This window comes from Jaculus jaculus, chromosome 9, assembly GCF_020740685.1.
Source record: "Jaculus jaculus isolate mJacJac1 chromosome 9, mJacJac1.mat.Y.cur, whole genome shotgun sequence".
NCBI lineage: Eukaryota > Metazoa > Chordata > Mammalia > Rodentia > Dipodidae > Jaculus > Jaculus jaculus.
Window position 1 is genome coordinate 26,624,025 of NC_059110.1, and position 19,181 is coordinate 26,643,205.

Sequence of the window (19,181 nt, forward strand, 5' to 3'; positions counted from 1 at the left end):
TGACAACCTTTACAAAGAGGATTTTCAGCCTTGTATTTTTAGCAATACCAGTTCTCAGAAGAAATTGGCATAAGTTATATAAGATTTTTGGTTTACAACTCTCGTATCATTTATTCTTTTCTACATATACAAGTTTTTAGTGTAGAACAAGAGTTTCTAGAATATGTCCTCACTAAAATAATATACTGTCTCTGGATTTATTTTATGTTATGTAACAAATGAATTTGGATAACATTTATAAATTTGCATTCGTTACTAACAGCATATAATCCTGTTAAAAGTGGGTAGATGTTAAAGTGTATGGATAGATCATAACAAGTGTGATTTTAAGCCAGTTGTGGTGGCGCACCCCTTTAAACCCGGCACTCAGGAGGCAGAGGTAGGAGGATCGCCGTGACTTCAAGGCCACCGTGAGACTACAGAGTGAACTCCAGGTCAGCCTGGGTTAGAGTGAGACCCTACCTCACAAAAATAAACAAACAAAAAAAAGAAGTGTGATCTTACACTGATAAAATAGCAATGTTTTCACTTTTCTAGGTTTCAACCAGAATTTGAGCTTTTAAGAATTAGAAGGAATTTGTAGTTTCATTATCAAAAGATGTTTAACTATCCCGAGTTTACATCCTAGACTGTACCAGTAGATTTCATTACCTTAACATCATGAGGCAAAAAGAAAACCGATAACCCAATAGTTCATACGTAACTTTCATCATTAGGTAAAAATGATTTATTCATTTTTATTCAGCTAATTTTCTTTATAAGCAAATCTTGCCTATATAAATAAATATATTTCCATTTATTTTTGTTTTTTGAAAGTTGGAATTTGGGGCTAGAGAGATGACTTGGTGGTTAGAGGCACTTGCTTACAAAGCCTGCTACCCAGATTTGATTCCCCCGTGTCCACATAAAGCCAGATACAGAGCAGTGCATGATGCTGGAATTAGTTCATTGGCAGTAGCAAAAGGCCTGGTGTGTCCATATTCACATTCCCTTTCAAATAAGTAGAGAAAAATACAGAAATTTAGAATTTAAGGTATACATTTTTATTTATGTATTTATTTTATTTTATTTTATTTTTTGTTTTTTTGAGGTAGGGTCTCACTCTAGCCCAAGCTGACCTGGAATTCACTATGTAGTCTTAGGATGGCCTTGAACTCATGGTGATCCTCCTACCTCGGCCTCCCGAGTGCTGGGATTAAAATGCATCACCATGCCTGACTTTTTATTTTTATTTGCGACAGACGGGGGAGAGAAAGAGAAAGAATGGACACATCAGGGCCTCTAGCCTGTGCAAACAAACTCCAGACACATGTGCCACCTTGTGCATCTGGCTTATGTGGGACCTGAAGAATCAAGCCTGGGTCCTTCAGCTTAACTGCTAAGCCATCTTTCTAGCCCCCCCTAAAAAACTGGTTTCTAAAAAGAAAAAGTTGGAATTTTCTTCCTACTGGTCTTTTCAGGAAAAATGTCTTTAAGAATTATTTAAAAAGCTGGGCGTGGTGGCGCACCACCTTTAATCCCAGCACTCGGGAGGCAGAGGTAGGAGGATCGCCATGAGTTCGAGGCCACTCTGAGACTCCATAGTGTATTCCAGGTCAGCCTGGGCTAGAGTGAGACCCCACCTTGAAAAACCAAAAAAAAAAAAGCTTTTTTAAAAAAAATTCAGGAGAGAGACAGGGAAGGAATTGTTGCACCAGAGCCTCCAGCCACCACACTCAAACTCCAGACACATGCGCCTCCTTTTGCATGTGTGCGAATTTGCAAGTTTGTGTGTGTGTGTGGCTTATGTGGGACCTGGAGAATTGAACATGGCAAATGCCTTAACCACTAAGCCATCTCTCCAGCCCCCCAAAAGCTTTTTAATGGTGTTGAAAGAATACATTCAGATTAAGGATTGTGTGACAAGTATTTAAGAATCTGCATTATATACTTTATACCTACTTTTAAAATATGCTGCTGGACGTGGTGGCGCACACCTTTAATCCAAGCACTTGGGAGGCAGAGGTAGGAGGATCGCCATGGGTTCAAGGCCACCCTGAGACCACATAGTGAATTCCAGGTCAGCCTGGGTCAGAGTGAAACCCTACCTTGAAAAACAAACAAACAAAAAAAAATGTTATTATTTAGTAGAAATTCTCAGTCTGATTGGTAAATTGCAAACAGATTTTTCTATGATGCTCACTGATGTTCCATGTTTCAGTCTGGTCTTGTTTTTCCATAATTATTTTTAATCTATAGAAAACAGTTGCTCTCTTACTGTATCAGATTATCTTAAATAATATTGTCCATTGGCAATAGTGAACAAAAGACCTTCAACATTTTGGATTCATTATTATACATTCTACCTAACTTTATCATCATTTAAAAGCTAGAAGAAACTTTTTCACCCCAACGCATCCTTCCTCTTGTCATCCGTGAGAGAGAACCATTTTGCTGCTACTGGGCGTTCTGGAACTGATTCCGGCATTTCCCCCGGCATTTTTGTCAAGTGTAGTCTCACTTCTCCATACTGCTTCTGATAGTGTTGTGGAGTACTGACAACCATGCGAATTTTTCATCCTCCACCTCAGTGGCACAAATCCACTCACGTGTTGGGCCATGAAGAATAAATGCATTCTTGACGTCTGTAAAACATTGGAGGTTAAATGCAAAATCATTCATTGTAATAGGCAACAATCAAAAGAAAAAAAATTTCAAATTCAAGAGTTGCCCAACAATTATTATAGAAATTTTTATTTAATATTCTATTTTTATTTATTTATTTACTTGACAGAGAGAGAGAGAGAGAATGGATGTGCCAATGCTTCCAGCCACTGCAGGTGAATTCCAAATGCATACACCTCCTTGTGCATCTGGCTAACGCGGGTGCTGGGGAGTCAAACGTGCGTCCTTTGGCTTTGCAGGCAAACGCCTAAACTGCTAAGCCATCCCTCCAGCCCTATAGAATTTTTTGAAACCTGAAAATAAGGATTCAGAGCAAGTAAAATGTGGTTTTAAAAACCCTGGTTAACGGTTATTGTAGAAGCACTGAGAAGCAGGCCTGGGCACCAGTGACAGGCCACCTCAGACCCTCTCAGTGTCTGCACACAGTGTGAGCTCGTCCACCCCAGAGCTCAGACTGCCGCAGAGCGCTCCTGATGATGTGAGGGTTGCGGTTTCAAAATCTGGTTTCTGCTGAGTGTGGCGGTGCTTGCCTTTATCCCAGCACTCAGGTGGCAGAGGTAGGAGGTTCGTCGTGGGTCCGAGGCCACCCTGAGACTACATAGTGAGTTCCAAGTCAGCCTAGGCCAGAGTAAGAGCCTACCTTGAAAAAAAAAAAAAATAATAGTAATAAAATAAAATCTGGTTTCTGGTTGGTAAGGGTGTATGTGATAACCTGATAATTCCTTTTCTTGTACTATCTCAGAGGCAGATGTTTAATGAAATCTTGGTATTTGGATAATTATTTGTAAACTGGCAAAATATTCCAGTTTTTTCTTGTTGTCAGACTTTAATAGTTAGTGAGTTTGATACAGCACAGCTTTTGAAGTCTCTTGAAAACTACCTACACTTGGAGTCTGGAATGTCTTCTACGAGTAGCCTAGGCAGGAGCAGCGAAGCAGTGAACCGGCGGGTTGTCTTTGTAGTTCTTTCAAATGGAGTGTGGGATGTGTCTCGATGGGCAATTAGCAGGACGTCATTGAGGAGGAGGAGGCTGAGGTCACAGATGTGTTCATAGACCCTGTGTCAAAGTGGAGAAGGAACAGTTTTTATGCACGTGTTTTGCTAATTAACTGTCTTTAGATTAGCAAGCCAGTGGTTAAGACTTTAGCTATGACAGACCTTTTGAATGGCTCCTGCAGCCAGCAGTAAGGTTTTCCTGGGCCTCAGACCAATACTGTGGGCCATCAACAAACCTGATGGACCTATTTGATCTCATCCACTGGACAAGCAGTTCATAATCAATGTGGAACAAGAGACCATTATACTTTCCCAACTTTATGAAATGAGTCACACTATGGCTGTGGTTTTTGGACTTTGGACAGGTTCCATATTTTGCACTGAGATGTATTAGGGCCACTTAAGCACAATGTTTGTTTATTTGTTTGTTTTAAGAATAACAGGTTAAGTAAAGAAAACTTGGAGAACTGGTGTGGCAAAACATAAAAAGCATGGGAAAGGAGCATCTGACTACTGGTTCTTCATTGTCCCTGAGGTAGCTACAATGGTCAAGTGTAGCATATTTGTGAAGGAGCAAAATTTGGTGTGGCCAGGCCATTAGAGGGTTTCACTGGGCTGCAGTGAGGTTATATATTGTGTAAACATTCATACAGCACCAACTAACTAATGCTTCAGGGGGAACTCTGGGGGACAACTAGCCTACTTCCTATGTCCCGTGTGTCCTCAGTACCTCAGGAATGGCTGGGATGAAAGCCGAATTTTCTTTTTTTTATTCCCAATCAGACAGAATGGGCATGCCAGGGCCTCCAACCACTGCAAATGAACTACAAATGCATGCGCCACCTTGCATTTGGCTTTATAGTGGGTACTGGGGAATCAAACCTGGGTCCTTTGGCTTGCCAGCAAGCATCTGAATTGCTAAACCATCTCTCCAGCCCAGCCAAGTGTTTTCATAGAACACAATTCTTTTCTCTTAGAACCATCTGAGCAGCCCTTAGAAAGATACTCTAATGAGTCAGGCAGGCATCTGATGTTTGCTCTGGGGAATTGCTTGCCTGTTCTGATCTTCACCATCTCCATTTTGAAATTATCCATGCTGTTGTGTGAGCAGGCTGTTACCATCTATCAGCTGCAAGAGTGCATGAGACACTCTGGAGATCGCATCTTCAGACCGTCACTTGCGGTCTTGGGTGCGCCTCCGCCAGCTATGTACAGCGATGTAGGAGGTCTTTTGGCCTCAGGCAGACAGAGTGTGTAGCATGGAAAATGAAGGGACAGGAGTGTCACCGGCACATGTATACAGAGGTCATCATCCACATTGGAAGGAGACTTCTGGGTGCTATGGCTGACCTGGGGGTCTCCGTGCTCCTGTAAGTAACCCCTCATCGGTGTTCTGCAAGGAAGCCCCGTAACCTCTTTGGTTCAGAGCGTGGTGGAGTTGGGCTTTAATCTGTCAGAGGTGCCTTGCCTGTGGAGAGGAAGCACTCGGCTTCTCCCTAAAGAGTCCGCTGCACACATGTAGAACACAGCATTTTACAGAACATTAAGCAATGCTGGTCTTAGTTCTGTGGGTTTAAGTTAGTTGCCCTCCATCGTTTTATTGGGCTTGGCTCTCCATTTATTGGGGTCCTCAAGCTCCCAACCTAACAATCACACCCTTCCATCTCATGCTCTTGCTCAGGTTGTACTCATTTGTTATGAAAGTGCTGAGCTCCCTGCTCTGTTGCCTGTCAGAGATGGGAACAATTTCAAGCTATTGCTATGATTCTTTTGAATTTCTGAATAATGCTTCATAGTGTGAACAGACTCGGTGTTTGCACTGTGGGTGGGCATTGCTTCATGTAGGGGTTCGGCTGCCCTCTGCATTCTGATTGGTCCTCCACAGCCAGTGCATTATAGTTATACAGCCGCAAACCAGTTCGTTACACATGCTGTTTCTTCTATCAAATGGATTTGCAAGATCAGAATTGATTAGTCAGATGGCTTATTTCTATCAAAGAACTCCAGATTGCCATCCATGAAGCCTGCGACATTACATATTTATAATTTACTTTATAAAGGCTGACTTTATATATGCTGCACTATGAATTATCTGGAGATTTTGATAAATGGACATTCTGCCTCCTGGGACTAATTCTGCTGGTTCTGAGGCCCACAAGCCAGTCCCACTTTGAGAAGTGAGGCACTTCAGTCAGGCTAGTTCTAGCCACAGCTGGGAACTTGGCAGAGGACTGCGTTAGGGTGATTAAGTTTCAGGGAGTGTTATGTTCACGTTCAGGGCTTTGGGTGTCACCCAGCTAGGAGAGCTGGCTTTTCCTTTTGAACATTTCCTTCCTATATGATTATGGTTCACGCTAGAAGGAACGGAATGCTTAACATTCACTGATATTTTGCAAGACAATCCTTTAGATCGAGTTGATGGGATATCAGAATAGTGGGCAGAACTAGAGATGAGGGCGGGAGGAAAGGGGAAGGGCATGGGCTGCAGTTTAGGTCTGTAGATCAGCTATATGTCTGTGGTAAAAGGCAGCCCTCAGTAGACAAAAGAATCCTACCCTTCTTCCTTTTGGGAAGTGGGATGTATTTGTTGCCACATCACTGGTAAGAACAATTGTTTTTCCTGTCGTGCAAATTTAGAAAAATGTTTAAAGTGGATATGCTTACTGGGTGCTTTGAAGAGGTGGGATTGAGATGGGGGCTTGCTTTGGTAAATCAATGCTCAGCTTTTCCTGTGTGGAGTGGGCAGCTCGGAGTCAATGTAAATGAAAGAATTCCATCTGCGACTCACTTGGGCCAGCCTGGCCCATTGAATGAAGGCTCAGCAGCACTCAGTTGGGTGTGGTCATTTGAGGCTTGGATTGTTACCACTGTGACCTGAGCAGCAGCAGCTTAAGGAAGGAGGTGCTTGCAGGAGGTACCTCCCAACGTGGTGGGGAAGGCCGCAGGAGTAGGCCACCTGGTCACACTGTACCCAGGAAGTCAGGAAGCAGCGAGTTGAGCAGGAAGTGGAGCCGGCTATAAAACCTCGAGGCCTTGTCATCCCCACACACCCCCTTTGCATGACTCACTTCCTCCAGCGAGGTTCGGCCTTCTAAAATCCTCTCACCCTTCCCAAACAGCGCCCCCAGCTGGGGACCGAGTGTTCCAACACAAGAGCCTATGAGAGGGCGTTGTCTATGCAAACCATGACAAGACTCCTTGAAATCTGGGAACAGTGGAAGTGGATAAGGAACAGACACACCCGAAGACCTTTTGTCTCGTTTGCATCTAGAAAAATGCTGGTCAAAAGCTATTTCCTTAATTAGTCCCTCCCAAAGCACATTTCTACAATCTCCATCTATAGACAAAAGACACTGAGCTTTTTGAGCTTTTATCAGTACCTCTAAATATCCGAAAGCAAATACTTTCTCCTTTAATATTGAAATAAAGGGTCAGCCGAAGTGATAACAACGGGTCCTACTGGTATTTCAAAATGCTGCCTTTGATCTCACTCAAAAGCAACTCTAGGGCTGGAGAGATGGCTTAGTGTTTCAGGGCTTGCCCGTGAAGCCTAAGGACCCCAGTTCTGCTCCATTCCCCAGGACCCACGCTAGCTAGATGCACAAGGGGGTACACGTGTCGGGTTCATTTGCAGCGCCAGGAGGCCCTGGTGTGCACATGCTCTATCTGCCTCTTTCTCTCTCTGCCTGTCACTTGCAAATAAATAAAAAATTTAAAAAAAAATTTTTTAATTCCAAAGAAAGGGCTTCCCCCCCCCCGAATTTTGTGTTTGCATATTTATAAATATGACTCAGTAAAATGGTAAGCAGCTGCTATAGAGTCAATTCTTAACTATTCTAGAAGGACTTTGTTGTTATTAGCAAGCCCAAGAGACAGGAAGGCGAGAGCTACCTATTTCTATAAAGGAATGAACAGACGACAAGATGTCAGGCTACTGTGAGCCCACCTGAATCAAACTGCTTTCCTCCCCTCTTCACACACACTGAGGGATGGAGCCCCTGACCTTTTGGAGTCACTCAAGAGTCAATTCAGGGCCAGGTGTGGTGGCGCACGCCTTTAATTTCAGCACTGGGGAGGCAGAGTTAGGAGGATCAATGTGAGTTCGAGGCCATCCTGAGGCTACATAGTGCATTACAAGTCAGCCAGAGCTAAAGGGAGACACCACCTTGAAAAACAAAAACAAACAGAAAAAAAAAAGAGTCAGTTCAGAGCTAGAGTCCGCTGGTGCAGGAAGTTCAGAGGATATAAACATCAAAAATATATTATGGCACTATGTTCTCTAACTAGAAAAATCAAAGACTATCTTGAAAGAACTTACAGTAGGAAAGGGTAAGAATTACATTTGTTGGTCATTTCTAACAGAGCCATTCAAGCAAGAAAAGAGGGAAGCAAAAGTATTAAAGAGCCAGGCGTGATAGCGCACGCCTTTAATCCCAGCACTCGGGAGGCAGAGGTAGGAGGATCACCATGAGTTCGAGGCCACCCTGAGACTACATAGTTAATTCCAGGTCAGCCTGGACTAGAGTGAGACCTTGCCTCAAAAAACCAAAAAAAAAAAAAAAGTATTAAAGAAACCCAGCAACCAGAATTTTCTCCAGCTAAAACATCTTTCCTTCAAACATGATGGGGGAGTAATTTCTCTGATGGACCAGTATTGAGGGAATGTGTTGCCAGTAGTCACAAGAAGAAAGGAAGAGTGTTGAGAAGAAACATGAAGGATAAGTAACCCAGCACTGGAACATGGTTAGAATTGCTGGCTTTAGACGTCAGCTTCTTTCCACCATGTAGCTCTTAACTCGTGTCACTAACCAAAGCAATACAACCAAAGAAAACAAAAACACTCGGTCAATGCGAAAGAAGAGACCATGAGGTGAAGGAAGTGATTCCTTCCATCGGCCCCACTGTCTTTGCCCTTGGAAACGCTGGGTTAATCATACTTGGACAAATTAAAAGAGCTAATTCCTGGGCTGGAGAAATGGCTTAGAGGTTATGGCGTTTGCCTGTGAAGCCAAAGGACCCAAGTTCAATTCTCCAGGACCCATGTAAGCCAGGTGCACAAGGTAGCACATGCATCTGGAGTTCATTTACAGCAGCCGAAGGCCCTGGCATGGCCATGCTCTCTCTCCCTCTCCCTCTCTGAAATGAAGTTAATAAAATTTTTTTGAAAAAAAAACTAATTCCCCTCATTTTGGTTGCTGTTGCTGTGTATTGAGTCATTTATCTTTGCCCTTAATACTGAAAAAGTATTTTAGACTATTTTCTAAAGCAGAAATCAGCAAACTATTTGTTTTGTAAATACAGTTTTATTTGCACACAGCCACTGTTCATTTATATATTTTGAAGAGTGTATTGTTTGCTTTGTGTTCTATCATTTGTGTAGTACTTTCATGCTGCAACAACAAAGATAGGTCATTGCCACAGCGACCATTTGGCCAGCAAATCCTAAACATTTAATGTCTGAACCTATATAGAAAAACCTGTCTGTCCATGCTCTGAAGGAGAGACAAGGAGACTAATTTCTGGACATTGGCAATCTTCCATCTTGTGTTCTTACATCTCTTCGAGCACCAGGAAAACTAGCTGTAGTGAGCTCATTTTCAGTGCTGACCTCAAAACTGTCTGATAAAAACATCAATATTCTCGATCTTCCCCTTTTCTCTCTCCCCTCTCTCTCCCTTCCAACTCAGTAGAGCAGATCATTGGTGTGAGATCTCACAACACTTGGACATTAATAGGAAAGTGACCTATCTTGAGAAGCTTGCCTATGAAGTTTGTGGTCTTTGCAGACAAAAATTCATTTTCTCTTGTTCTACTAAAGAGCCACCAAGAACCCGAGCAAGATGATCAAGTACTGTATAGTGTCTCAGAGAGCTGTGTGTGTGACAGCATAGAGCAAAGGTTCCTCTCGAGGGCACAGTGTGTTGGGCTCAGTACCAAATGTGAGGGTACAAGGTGAGTGAGACAGTTCCCTGCACCTGGGAGGTCACAGCCTTAGAGGAGTTAACTATTGCTCACCTTAAAGAGAAATTTATTTCCTCATTATAGCAATGAAGTTGGGCTACATCTTGGATCCTAATCAGGTATCTGTTTACTTCTGATAGAGTCTGTAAAATCAAAAACAGAGAAAAAGGGCTGGAGAGATGGCTTAGCAGTTAAGCGCTTGCCTGTGAAGCCTAAGGACTGCAGTTCGAGGCTCGATTCCCCAGGACCCACGTTAGCCAGATGCACAAGGGGGCGCACGCGTCTGGAGTTCGTTTGCAGTGGCTGGAGGCCCTAACGCACCCATTCTCTCTCTCTCTCTCTCTGCCTCTTTTTCAGTCTGTCATGCTCAAATAAATAAAAATTTAAAAAATATTTTAAAAAACAGAGAAACAGATAAATATTTTACATACCATGACTGGGGAAACATTTTGTTTACTAGACAGGTAATTGTTGACTAGACAATTCAGTTAAGAAAAAGTGAATGGTTTCATTGCTTATAAAACAGGCTTTCTTTAAAGACTACAGAATTAGCTGGGTGTGGTGGCTCACACCTTTAATCCCAGAACTCGGGAGGCAGAGGTAGGAGGATTGCTGTGAATTCAAGGCCACCCTGAGACTACATAGTTAGTTCCAGGTCAGCCTCAGGTAGAGTGAGACCCTACCTTGAAAAAAAGAAAAAGAAAAAGAAAAAGAGACTACAGAATTGACAATGGAAGCTGTATTTGTTCCAAGAATCTTACTTTTGCAGCCCATCCAACCAACCACACTTCTCTTTTCCTGGGGCTGAACCTTTGCAGAGATGTCCATGGGACTGTGGAATACCAGGGAAGAAACAGCTGGAGATGTAGGGGTAGGGGGAAAAAAGCTAAGCTGATCAGGACAGTTCACTCCTCTAACCCTCCTAGGTAGGTGGATCACAATGAGTGCCCGGCCAGCTAGCCTGGGGCTGCAGAATTCCTACTAGAGCCTGGGGAGGGAGGGAGACCTCAATCTCTAAAGGTGAATAGCATTTTCCCAGTGCAGGAGGAAAGAGGAGGTGCACAGAACAAATGACAAAGCCCCATTATTACAGAGGGAGATGAGATCTGTGTGGTGTAATCCTTAGGTGGTAGAGGACTAGAGGGACCAGATGACATTCCGGAGGGCACAGGCTGCTAACTGGGGACCTCCGAATGTTTATAGACATCCTCCATGTACAGACTCTTGCATGACAGACTGTGCACACATGGCTTCTCAACTCAGAGGTCCGGATCTCAGCACCACCAAGCTGGCGGCTAAGGCTGCGCGAAGGGGGCGGGGCAGGGTCACTTGTACTGGGCGTGAACCCTCCTCCCGAAGCTTCCCTGCAGATAATGAGAGGATGCGGTAGAAGGCAGTCCACAAAAGCTGGCTGCATTTGCACATCTCCTTGTGCCAATGACAGGGTCATACTCGTGACGTGCGACACGGTGCTGTCAGAATACATACAGGGCACCCCCAGACCAGTCTCTGTATATCTTGTAGCTGCTCCTTCATCTTGACACGTTCTTTCATCTAGAAAAGGTTAGATCAGGCAAACTGAAAGTGTGGCATTTTAATAAAAGAAACAGGTTTAATGTTTTTTTGGCACTTGGTAGAGGGCTTGGTCCTTTAATAAAAATCTCTGGGCTAAACCAGGCAGGGTGGCACACGCCTTTAATCCCAGCACATGGGAGGCAGAGGTAGGAGGATCACCGTGAGTTCAAAGCCATCCTAAGACTACAGAGTGAATTCCAGGTCAACCTGAGCTAGAGCAAGACCCTACCTCGAAAAAACCAACAAAAAAAATCTGTGGGATAAAGAGAGAGCTCAGTGGGGAAAGGAGCTTTCTTGCAAAACCTAAAGATCTGGGTTCTGTCCCCCAGTACCCATGTAAAGCCAGGCACACAAAGTTGCACATGCACCTCGATTTTGTTTGCAGTGGCAAGAGGCCCAGGTGTGCCTATTCTCTCTCCCCCCCCCTTACTAATAAATAAAAACTTTACCAAAAAAATCCCAATTTTCTGTACACAGTGTTTTTCAACAAAGGCAAGTAACAAGACTGTTCATGGGCAAAAAAAAAAGCAACTTTGAGGTATGACATGCTAACTGCATCCAGCCCAGATGGCCGCACAGTGCACGCAATGCAGAAGTGGTATTTTCAGAATGCCGCTGCTGTGCCCTATGCGCTAGAACCTTCCAGTGAATGATAAGGACATGCTGCAAGACCAGCTGAAACCTTAAAACATGCTTTTGGAATCAAATGGTTTTACAGGATTTTTTTTTTCTCCTTGGATGTTTATAAAAATCCAATTAAACTTTCACGTTAGCAAAGGTATCTTTTGTTCGTTTTCTGTGCTCTTTTTGTTGCTTTGTTTTGGGGTTTTTGAGGTAAGGTCTCACTCTAGCCCAGGCTGACCTGGAATTCATTATGTCGTCTCAGGCTAGCCTTGAACTCATAATGATCCTCATATCTCAGCTTCCCAAGCACTGGGATAAAAGGCATGTGCCACCATGCCTGGCAGCAAAAGTTTTCTTGTAATTGCACATTTATCTAAAAACATTGTTTTATGTTGTTTAACATAGAAGAGATACTCTTAATGTCCAGAATCACCACACACTATTGATTTTTGCATTGAAAGGGTGAAAACTGAAGTAAAAAAAAAAAAAAAGAATGTGTATCATGGGTTCCTTGAGTAAGAGTACCACAAAAGCATTGTAAGATGCTTGTCTCTACAGATCAGCAGCCCACCTGATCTATATAGTCTTTATAGTTTTTGATTTGGTCAATGGCAGCATTCAGGTCCCCACGGTCAACATGACCCGCAGGAGTATGGAGCCTCAGCGCATAGAGAAGATGAACGTATTCTTCAAATCTCTGGGATGGGTACAAAAGCAGCTCCGGCAGGCTGTAGGGGCACAAAGAGGGGGGGCTCTGGCCTCTGTAGGTCAAGGTGCACCTGTACTTGGGCCCAGCTATGCCCCCCTGGACACTGACCTCAGCATTTTGGTAGCAGTGGTTTTATCATGCCTCTTCAGGAAGGCTCTGAATGCTGGTATCATTTCTTTGCACTAAAAGGTGAAAATTGCATTGTCAAAACTTTCCTCTGTGAGACAGTGGTAGTGCCCTCTGCGCTACCAGCAACTGGTAGTTTATGACATGCTCACAGCAAAAAGGCACCATCTCCATTTAATCCTAATATATTAAGTATAGTAGATTAAGTATGCCAGAGGATCAACCCTAACCACTGGACCTAATCAGTAGATGGAAACAGCAGATTTTGAAACTAGGGAAGTTTGATTGGGGCTGGAGAGACGACTCTGTGTGAGAAAACTTATGTGCAAGTTCGAGTGTCAGGCACTCGTGTAGAAACCTACAGATGGCCACACACATCCATAACCCTGGTCCTTCAGAGGGCTGAGACCCGAGGACCCCTGAACCTCACTGACCCAAACTGGCAGCTCCTGGGTGAGTGACAGACTCCATTCTCAAGGAAATAGGTGGATGAGCAAAAAAGAGGAAGACGCTAACGCTCTTGGGCCTCCGCGTGCACGTGCATAGAGTGAGCATATCTCTCGACACACGTGCATATACCACACGTCACACCACACGTTGTGCCCCAAACACCTAAAATAAATTGACTATGTGACCTTGCCAACTTCTCTGAGCTTCAGCATTCTCAACATAAGTAACTCGTGGTGAGGGCAAAATCCTATCCATAAAGTGCCCACTGCGCAGTAAGTCTCGTTTCATTTCTGTCAAAATTTAACGATCACAGATCACATCTAATACTACTGTTCGTCATGTTTTCACTATGCTTGTGTTGTCAAACATCTTCACTCAACACAACTAGTTTCCCCACGAAGTGACCTCCTGCTACTCAGTAGGTGCATGTCTAGAAGACGTCAGCGTTTCTGATTTCTAAAAGTCAAAGATTCACTGATTCCCATCAGAATCATGACGACAGGTAACACGTACTGAATGCCTTCATGCACACAGCACCCTTGTGAAGAAGGTGTCACTGACCACAGCGCTAAAAGCTCTGCCATCAAGTGTTTCTGACGACACTCTACCGGGACTCTTGTTCTCCAGGGCAAGAATTACGCTGCTTCTGCAGAATCGAGAAAGTTCCTGACGACCTCCCACACGGCAGCAGGAGAGCGGAATCCGCGCCTACAAGCTCGCTTCTACTTAGTCCTTCGACGGCAGCGCGGGTGAGGAAGACTTCAGATCATCAACCTATTCCTGGGCACTGCCATGGGTCAAGCACTGTGCCAGGCCTTACCCCAAGGTCCCCTTTCTCAAGAAGTACATGGGAGAAGACTAGACCGCCCTCCTCTGGGCTACACAATATGTTCAGGATGGAGGGCAGTACAGCCACTTACCTTCTCGATGGTTTTCAGAACAACAGGGTAATTGTTGAAGAAATTGGTGTATGCGTTCAGTTGGCTTCCAAACCTTATGACTATGTCCCCCACGCACTGGGCTGGGCTCCATTCCTCCAGTCTGTCTCTCAGGTTATCCAGAAATTGCCTGCAACATGGGAAGGCAAGATCCTGAAATAGGAGTCTGTGATGGCTGCCAAACTGCAGCAAGTAATTCATGGCCACTAGGGCAGACTTTTCAGCTAGTCTTTTATGCTAGGACTTGGTCTGGATAAATTGAGTACATTTTCCTCACCACACAGCACAGTGTGGATTTAACAGGACAGGAGAGCTGGGCAGGGTGGGAGGTTGGTTTGGAGTATCACTCCTCTTCACCTTAATTCCTTGAGTCAGAACCCAGGCTGCCCACGATGAAGTGAGTGAGTGCCCTACCCACAGGCCAGAGAGTGAAGGTTCCTTTGTTGTTGTTGAGACAAGGTTTCTTGCAGCCCATGCTGGCCTTGAATTTCTGATCCTCCTGCCTCAGCTTCCTGAGCACTGCAGTCTGAGGCATGCATTATCACACCCAGCTGGGGTAAGGTTCTTATGGTCCTCAGAAAATGGCAGCTCTCAGACAAATACCATAACTTGCACCACACCTCCATCCCCTTGAACATTGGAAGAAGTGTGGTCAGCCTCTTCACTGTATAAGAGGGGAGACAGACAGGGTGACTGTCACAGAAACACATGCTCAGCTTGCCTCCCTGTGCCCAGGTGGAAGTGACCACTCTCCATCTGATGTTATACATAGGAATTCCATGCAGTCAATAACTGACAAGCAATGTCCTTGGATTTCACTAACTCCTACTGTTATTGTCCCGTAACTGAAACTGACACTGCTCGTCAATGACTTCACACAGCTCTCCTGCCATTTGTCTTTTGTAGGAACAATCTACGAAGTACAGCATGCCCAGGCCCTGAACTCGGTTTCTTGCACATGCTGTGACCTGGGGAGGGGGCGGGCCTGGGAGGCAGCCAGCGAGTAACATGTGGTGAAGTGTCTCTGCTCTGCCTGGTGATGGAGGTGACTGAAGAAGGACAGAGAAAGACCGAGCCTCCTGGACGCTTTGGAGACAAAGTGTGAGCTCCTCCTTCCACCTGAGGAATATATATATATTTTTTAATCCATATTCAGGGTTTACCTGTTGAGACTTAAGATCTGCAGAATGTCAGAGAAAATGATCTGGACGTTGGCAGCACTCAGAATGGCTCTGTGTGATGACAACGCTGCTCTCAGCGGCCTGGCATACACGTCCTTCACAATCCCCAGCAGCTGCACGTACCGCCTCTCACTTTGCAACAGTTCTCCGACGACCCTTGCTCGTTTCTCTGCTGAGCCTCTCTGGAGCTTTCTCTCCTGAAGGAAACAGGAGGAGCTCAGAGGAAAGCTAATGATTCCAGCCCTCACCTCTGTGTTTAAGGATGCCTCCTCTATACGCTGCCCTTTCACCCTGGTCAGACACCTAGACCTTATATTGCTTAGAGTCTATATATATTTGTGGGGGGGGACAGATAGAGAGAGAATGGGCACACCTGGGCTTCCAGCCTCTGCAAAGGAACTCCAGACTCATGCTCCACCTTGTGCATCTGGCCTATGTGGGTAATAGGAAATTGAACATGGGCCTTAGGCTTTGCAGGCAAGTACCTTAACCTCTAAGCCATCTCTCCAGCCATTGGGGTCAACTTTTGAAGCCAGACCATAAATTAGTTGACCGATTAGAAGCTATAGATCTTTATGTCTATGTATTATTTCTTTTTTAATTTTTTCATTGATTTATTTGAGAGCGAGAAGAAAAAAGAGGCAGATAGAGAATGGGCACATCAGGGCCCCCAGCCACTGCAAACGAACTCCAGACACATGTGCCCCTTGTGCATCTGGCTTACATGGGCCCTGGGAAGTTGAACCTGGGTCCTTTGGCTTTGCAGGCAAACACCTTAATGGCTAAGCCATCTCTCCAGCCCTATGTGTCATTTCTTTAAATGATGAGATAGTTGTGGGAAATCATGGAACCATATACCACTTGGTTTTCTACCAAGATGTTATACCTCCATCTTTTGGCTCAACTTCTTTTGAGTTCAGGGCATAATTCCAAGAAATCTAGAAGCTGGGGCTGGAGAGATGGCTTAGCGGTTAAGCGCTCGCCTGTGAAGCCTATGGACCCCAGTTCGAGGCTCAGTGCTCAGTTCCCCAGGTCCCACGTTAGCCAGATGCACAAGGGGGCGCACGCGTCTGGAGTTCGTTTGCAGAGGCTGGAAGCCCTGGCGCGCCCATTCTCTCTCTCTCCCTCTATCTAGCTTTCTCTCTGTGTCTGTCGCTCTCAAATAAATAAAAAAAAAAAAAAAAAAAAAAAAAAAGAAATCTAGAAGCTGCATTCTGCTCAAGTACATTTAAGTGGTTGCTTATTTCTCTTTCTAAGAAGTTTCCAAGGGAAACCAACAACTGCCAGAGTCAAGACAGAAGCCTCCCGGGCAAGAGCAAGGCAGACGGAAGGTTCCTGCTGTGAAACAGTGGGCTTACCAGCTGAACCAGCGCTTGGACATGCTCATCACTCCTGTGTAGACTGGACTTCGCATCCTGAGAATTGTCTTCTGTGATGCATCTTTTCTGAAGGTGAAATGAAAGTTTGGCACTTGGAGGTGGACCTGAGGGTCGCTCGAGAGCCCCTCTCAGTCCTCTGCCTCCATGAGGTCCTCAGCCGCCGTCTACCCTCAGCCCACACACGCATGACACTGTGAGTTTAGCACTTGACGTCATGAAAATGTGTGCTTTGAAAACAGCCTTTAGCTTTGCTTGAACCATGCTGTATGTGAGAACTGAATGTTTTCAACCTCCTTTTCCCTGAGAGGAAGAAGAGGGATCCCGCCCTTCAGGATAAAGCACACACACATTCCTGGGACCTGGCTTGGCCTCAGCTCTGCTCTGTCACTATACTGTGTGGAGGGCAAGTAGGTTATCTTTCAAGATGCTGGAAGGAACAGACACAGCACTACAAAAATTCACCCCTTCTTTTTTCAACTCATGACAATGTGTCATCAACAGTTCACATACCCTTTCTAGATTGCTTATTTCCACATTTAAATATGACTTCTCCTGTCTTCACTATAACTTGTGGCTTCTCTATAAATTCACTCACTAAAAATAAAATAAAAGTGCTGGAGAGAGGGCTTAGCAGTTAAAGTATTTGCCTGCAAAGCCAAAGGACCCAGGTATGATTCCCTAGGACTCACATAAGCCAGATGCACAAGGGGGCTCATGAGTCTAGAATTCGTTTGCAGTGGCTGAAGGCCCTGGTACACCCATTCTCTCTCTCTCTCTCTCTCCTTTCTCTCTCTCTCCCCCCTTTTCCTCTCTCTCTCTCAAATAAATAAATAAAAATAAAAGTAAGAGCTGGGCGTGGTGGCGCATGCCTTTAATCCCAGCACTCGGGAGGCAGAGGTAGGAGGATCTCTGAGAGTTCGAGGCCACCCTGAGACTACATAGTGAATTCCAGGTCAGCCTGAGCCAGAGTGAGACCCTACCTCGAAAAACCAAAAAATAAATAAATAAATAAATAAAATAAAAGTAAGCTGACTGCCTATGGTACCCCAAAGCCCACTCTAGCAATGGAAACCCTATGTTTATGTCAGAGAATATAATGACTAATGGGGAGGCCTGCTGTTCTTCCTAATCAAAGACAAAATAGGGCTAGAGAGATGCCTCCGTAGTTAAGGCACTTGTCTTCAAAGCCTAATGACCCAGTTTCAATTCCCCAGTATCCACATAAAGCCAGATGTACAAGGTGGCACATTAATTTGGAGTTTGTTTGAAGTGGCTAACAACCCTGGTAGATTCATTCTCTCTTTCTCTCCATATATATATATGTATATATATATATCGCACGCACACACTCTTTTGCTGACAAATAAATAAAATATTTAATTTAAAAAAAAAACACAAAACAGCCAGGTCCAGGTACCCTGCATGGACGGTGTGCAGGTGGACACAGCAGTGTGGAAATCTGCTTTACTCTTTTTCAGACTTCAGGAGAGAAATGACTCAGCGCCTTCACTCCGGCCCCAGCTGAAACCGCAGAGGAACTGGGGACGTGAGCAAGAGAGCTGCTTTCTCGGTGAACCTGATATCAGCACGAGAGGGAAGGAGATAGACAGGACACTCAACACCTACCAAACCAGATGGGTTTTTCAGAGCCCATCACTGAAGTAGACTTAAAATGCACCCAACATGGTTCAGGGAATTTTGAAGAGGAGGGAGTGGAAAGATTGTTAGAGAGTAGAGTTTCAAAGGGGAAAGTGGGAGAGGGAGGGAATTACCATGGGATATTGTTTGCAATCATGGAAGTTGCCAATAAAAAATTATATATATAAATTTTGTGTTGGGGATAGGAAAGGTGACAAGGTAATATCAGTTGAATTTTTTAAATTTTTTTTAATTTTTATTTATTTATTTGAAGGAACAGAGAGAGAAAGAGGCAGATAGAGAGAGAGAGAGAATGGGTGCGCCAGGGCCTCCAGCCACTGCAAACAAACTCCAGACACGTGTGCCCCCTTGTGCATCTGGCAAACGTGGGTCCTGGGGAATCAAGCCTCGAACCAGGGTCCTTAGGCTTCACAGGCAAGTGCTTAACCGCTAAGCCACCTCTCCAGCCCTCGTCTCTCATTTTATACTAAGCATATTTACATTTGTTAGGATTTTACAGCCTGTTTTGAAGTGATATCATGCTGTCTCTTGTTTGTAGGGGTGAATACAGAGGCAGCAACAGGGAGGCACACTCTGCAAGTTTGTAGAAAATCATTAGTTGGGGGCTGGGCCATGGATGCTCCCCAGAGCATAGAGAGGCGAATGCAAGGAGCAAGCTCCCGGCCTGGGTCTGGCCACACAGTGGCGAGTGTCTACAGGCTAGAGGCAGTCAGTCACTGTATTCTCCATGGCCCAGCTGCCTCTATCTGCAGTCAGAAATGGTTGCGAAAATGACAGGAAGTGCTTAGGAATAGCTATGATCCTGGCTGTGAAATGCCCAAGTAACCGCTGATGGGGCAGTAAGATGAGGATGGACAGATAGACAGATGATTGATAGATGGAATAATGATGGTATTGGGTACTTTTCTTGTCTCCCTGA

The 19,181-nt window shown here is 44.7% G+C and overlaps 1 protein-coding gene across 3 annotated transcripts in view; it reads right to left on the reverse strand.

Annotated features, from left to right (window-relative positions):
- Positions 1–2,390: 2,390 nt before the first annotated feature.
- The window catches only part of Ect2l (epithelial cell transforming 2 like), a 75,914-nt gene continuing 59,123 nt past the window's right edge, over positions 2,391–19,181 (reverse strand). For 2 of the 3 annotated variants that reach the window (XM_045159624.1, XM_045159623.1), the window contains 9 exons: positions 16,583–16,669; positions 15,207–15,421; positions 14,026–14,173; positions 12,638–12,711; positions 12,392–12,548; positions 11,110–11,175; positions 9,676–9,764; positions 3,549–3,721; positions 2,391–2,624 (listed from right to left, as the gene is read on the reverse strand). In XM_045159624.1, the coding sequence (XP_045015559.1) occupies positions 2,497–2,624; positions 3,549–3,721; positions 9,676–9,764; positions 11,110–11,175; positions 12,392–12,548; positions 12,638–12,711; positions 14,026–14,173; positions 15,207–15,421; positions 16,583–16,669 (1,137 nt within the window). In that variant the 3' untranslated portion in view covers positions 2,391–2,496. The remainder of the gene's footprint in view (positions 2,625–3,548; positions 3,722–9,675; positions 9,765–11,109; positions 11,176–12,391; positions 12,549–12,637; positions 12,712–14,025; positions 14,174–15,206; positions 15,422–16,582; positions 16,670–19,181) is intronic. The other variant, XM_045159625.1, reaches the window with a different exon arrangement.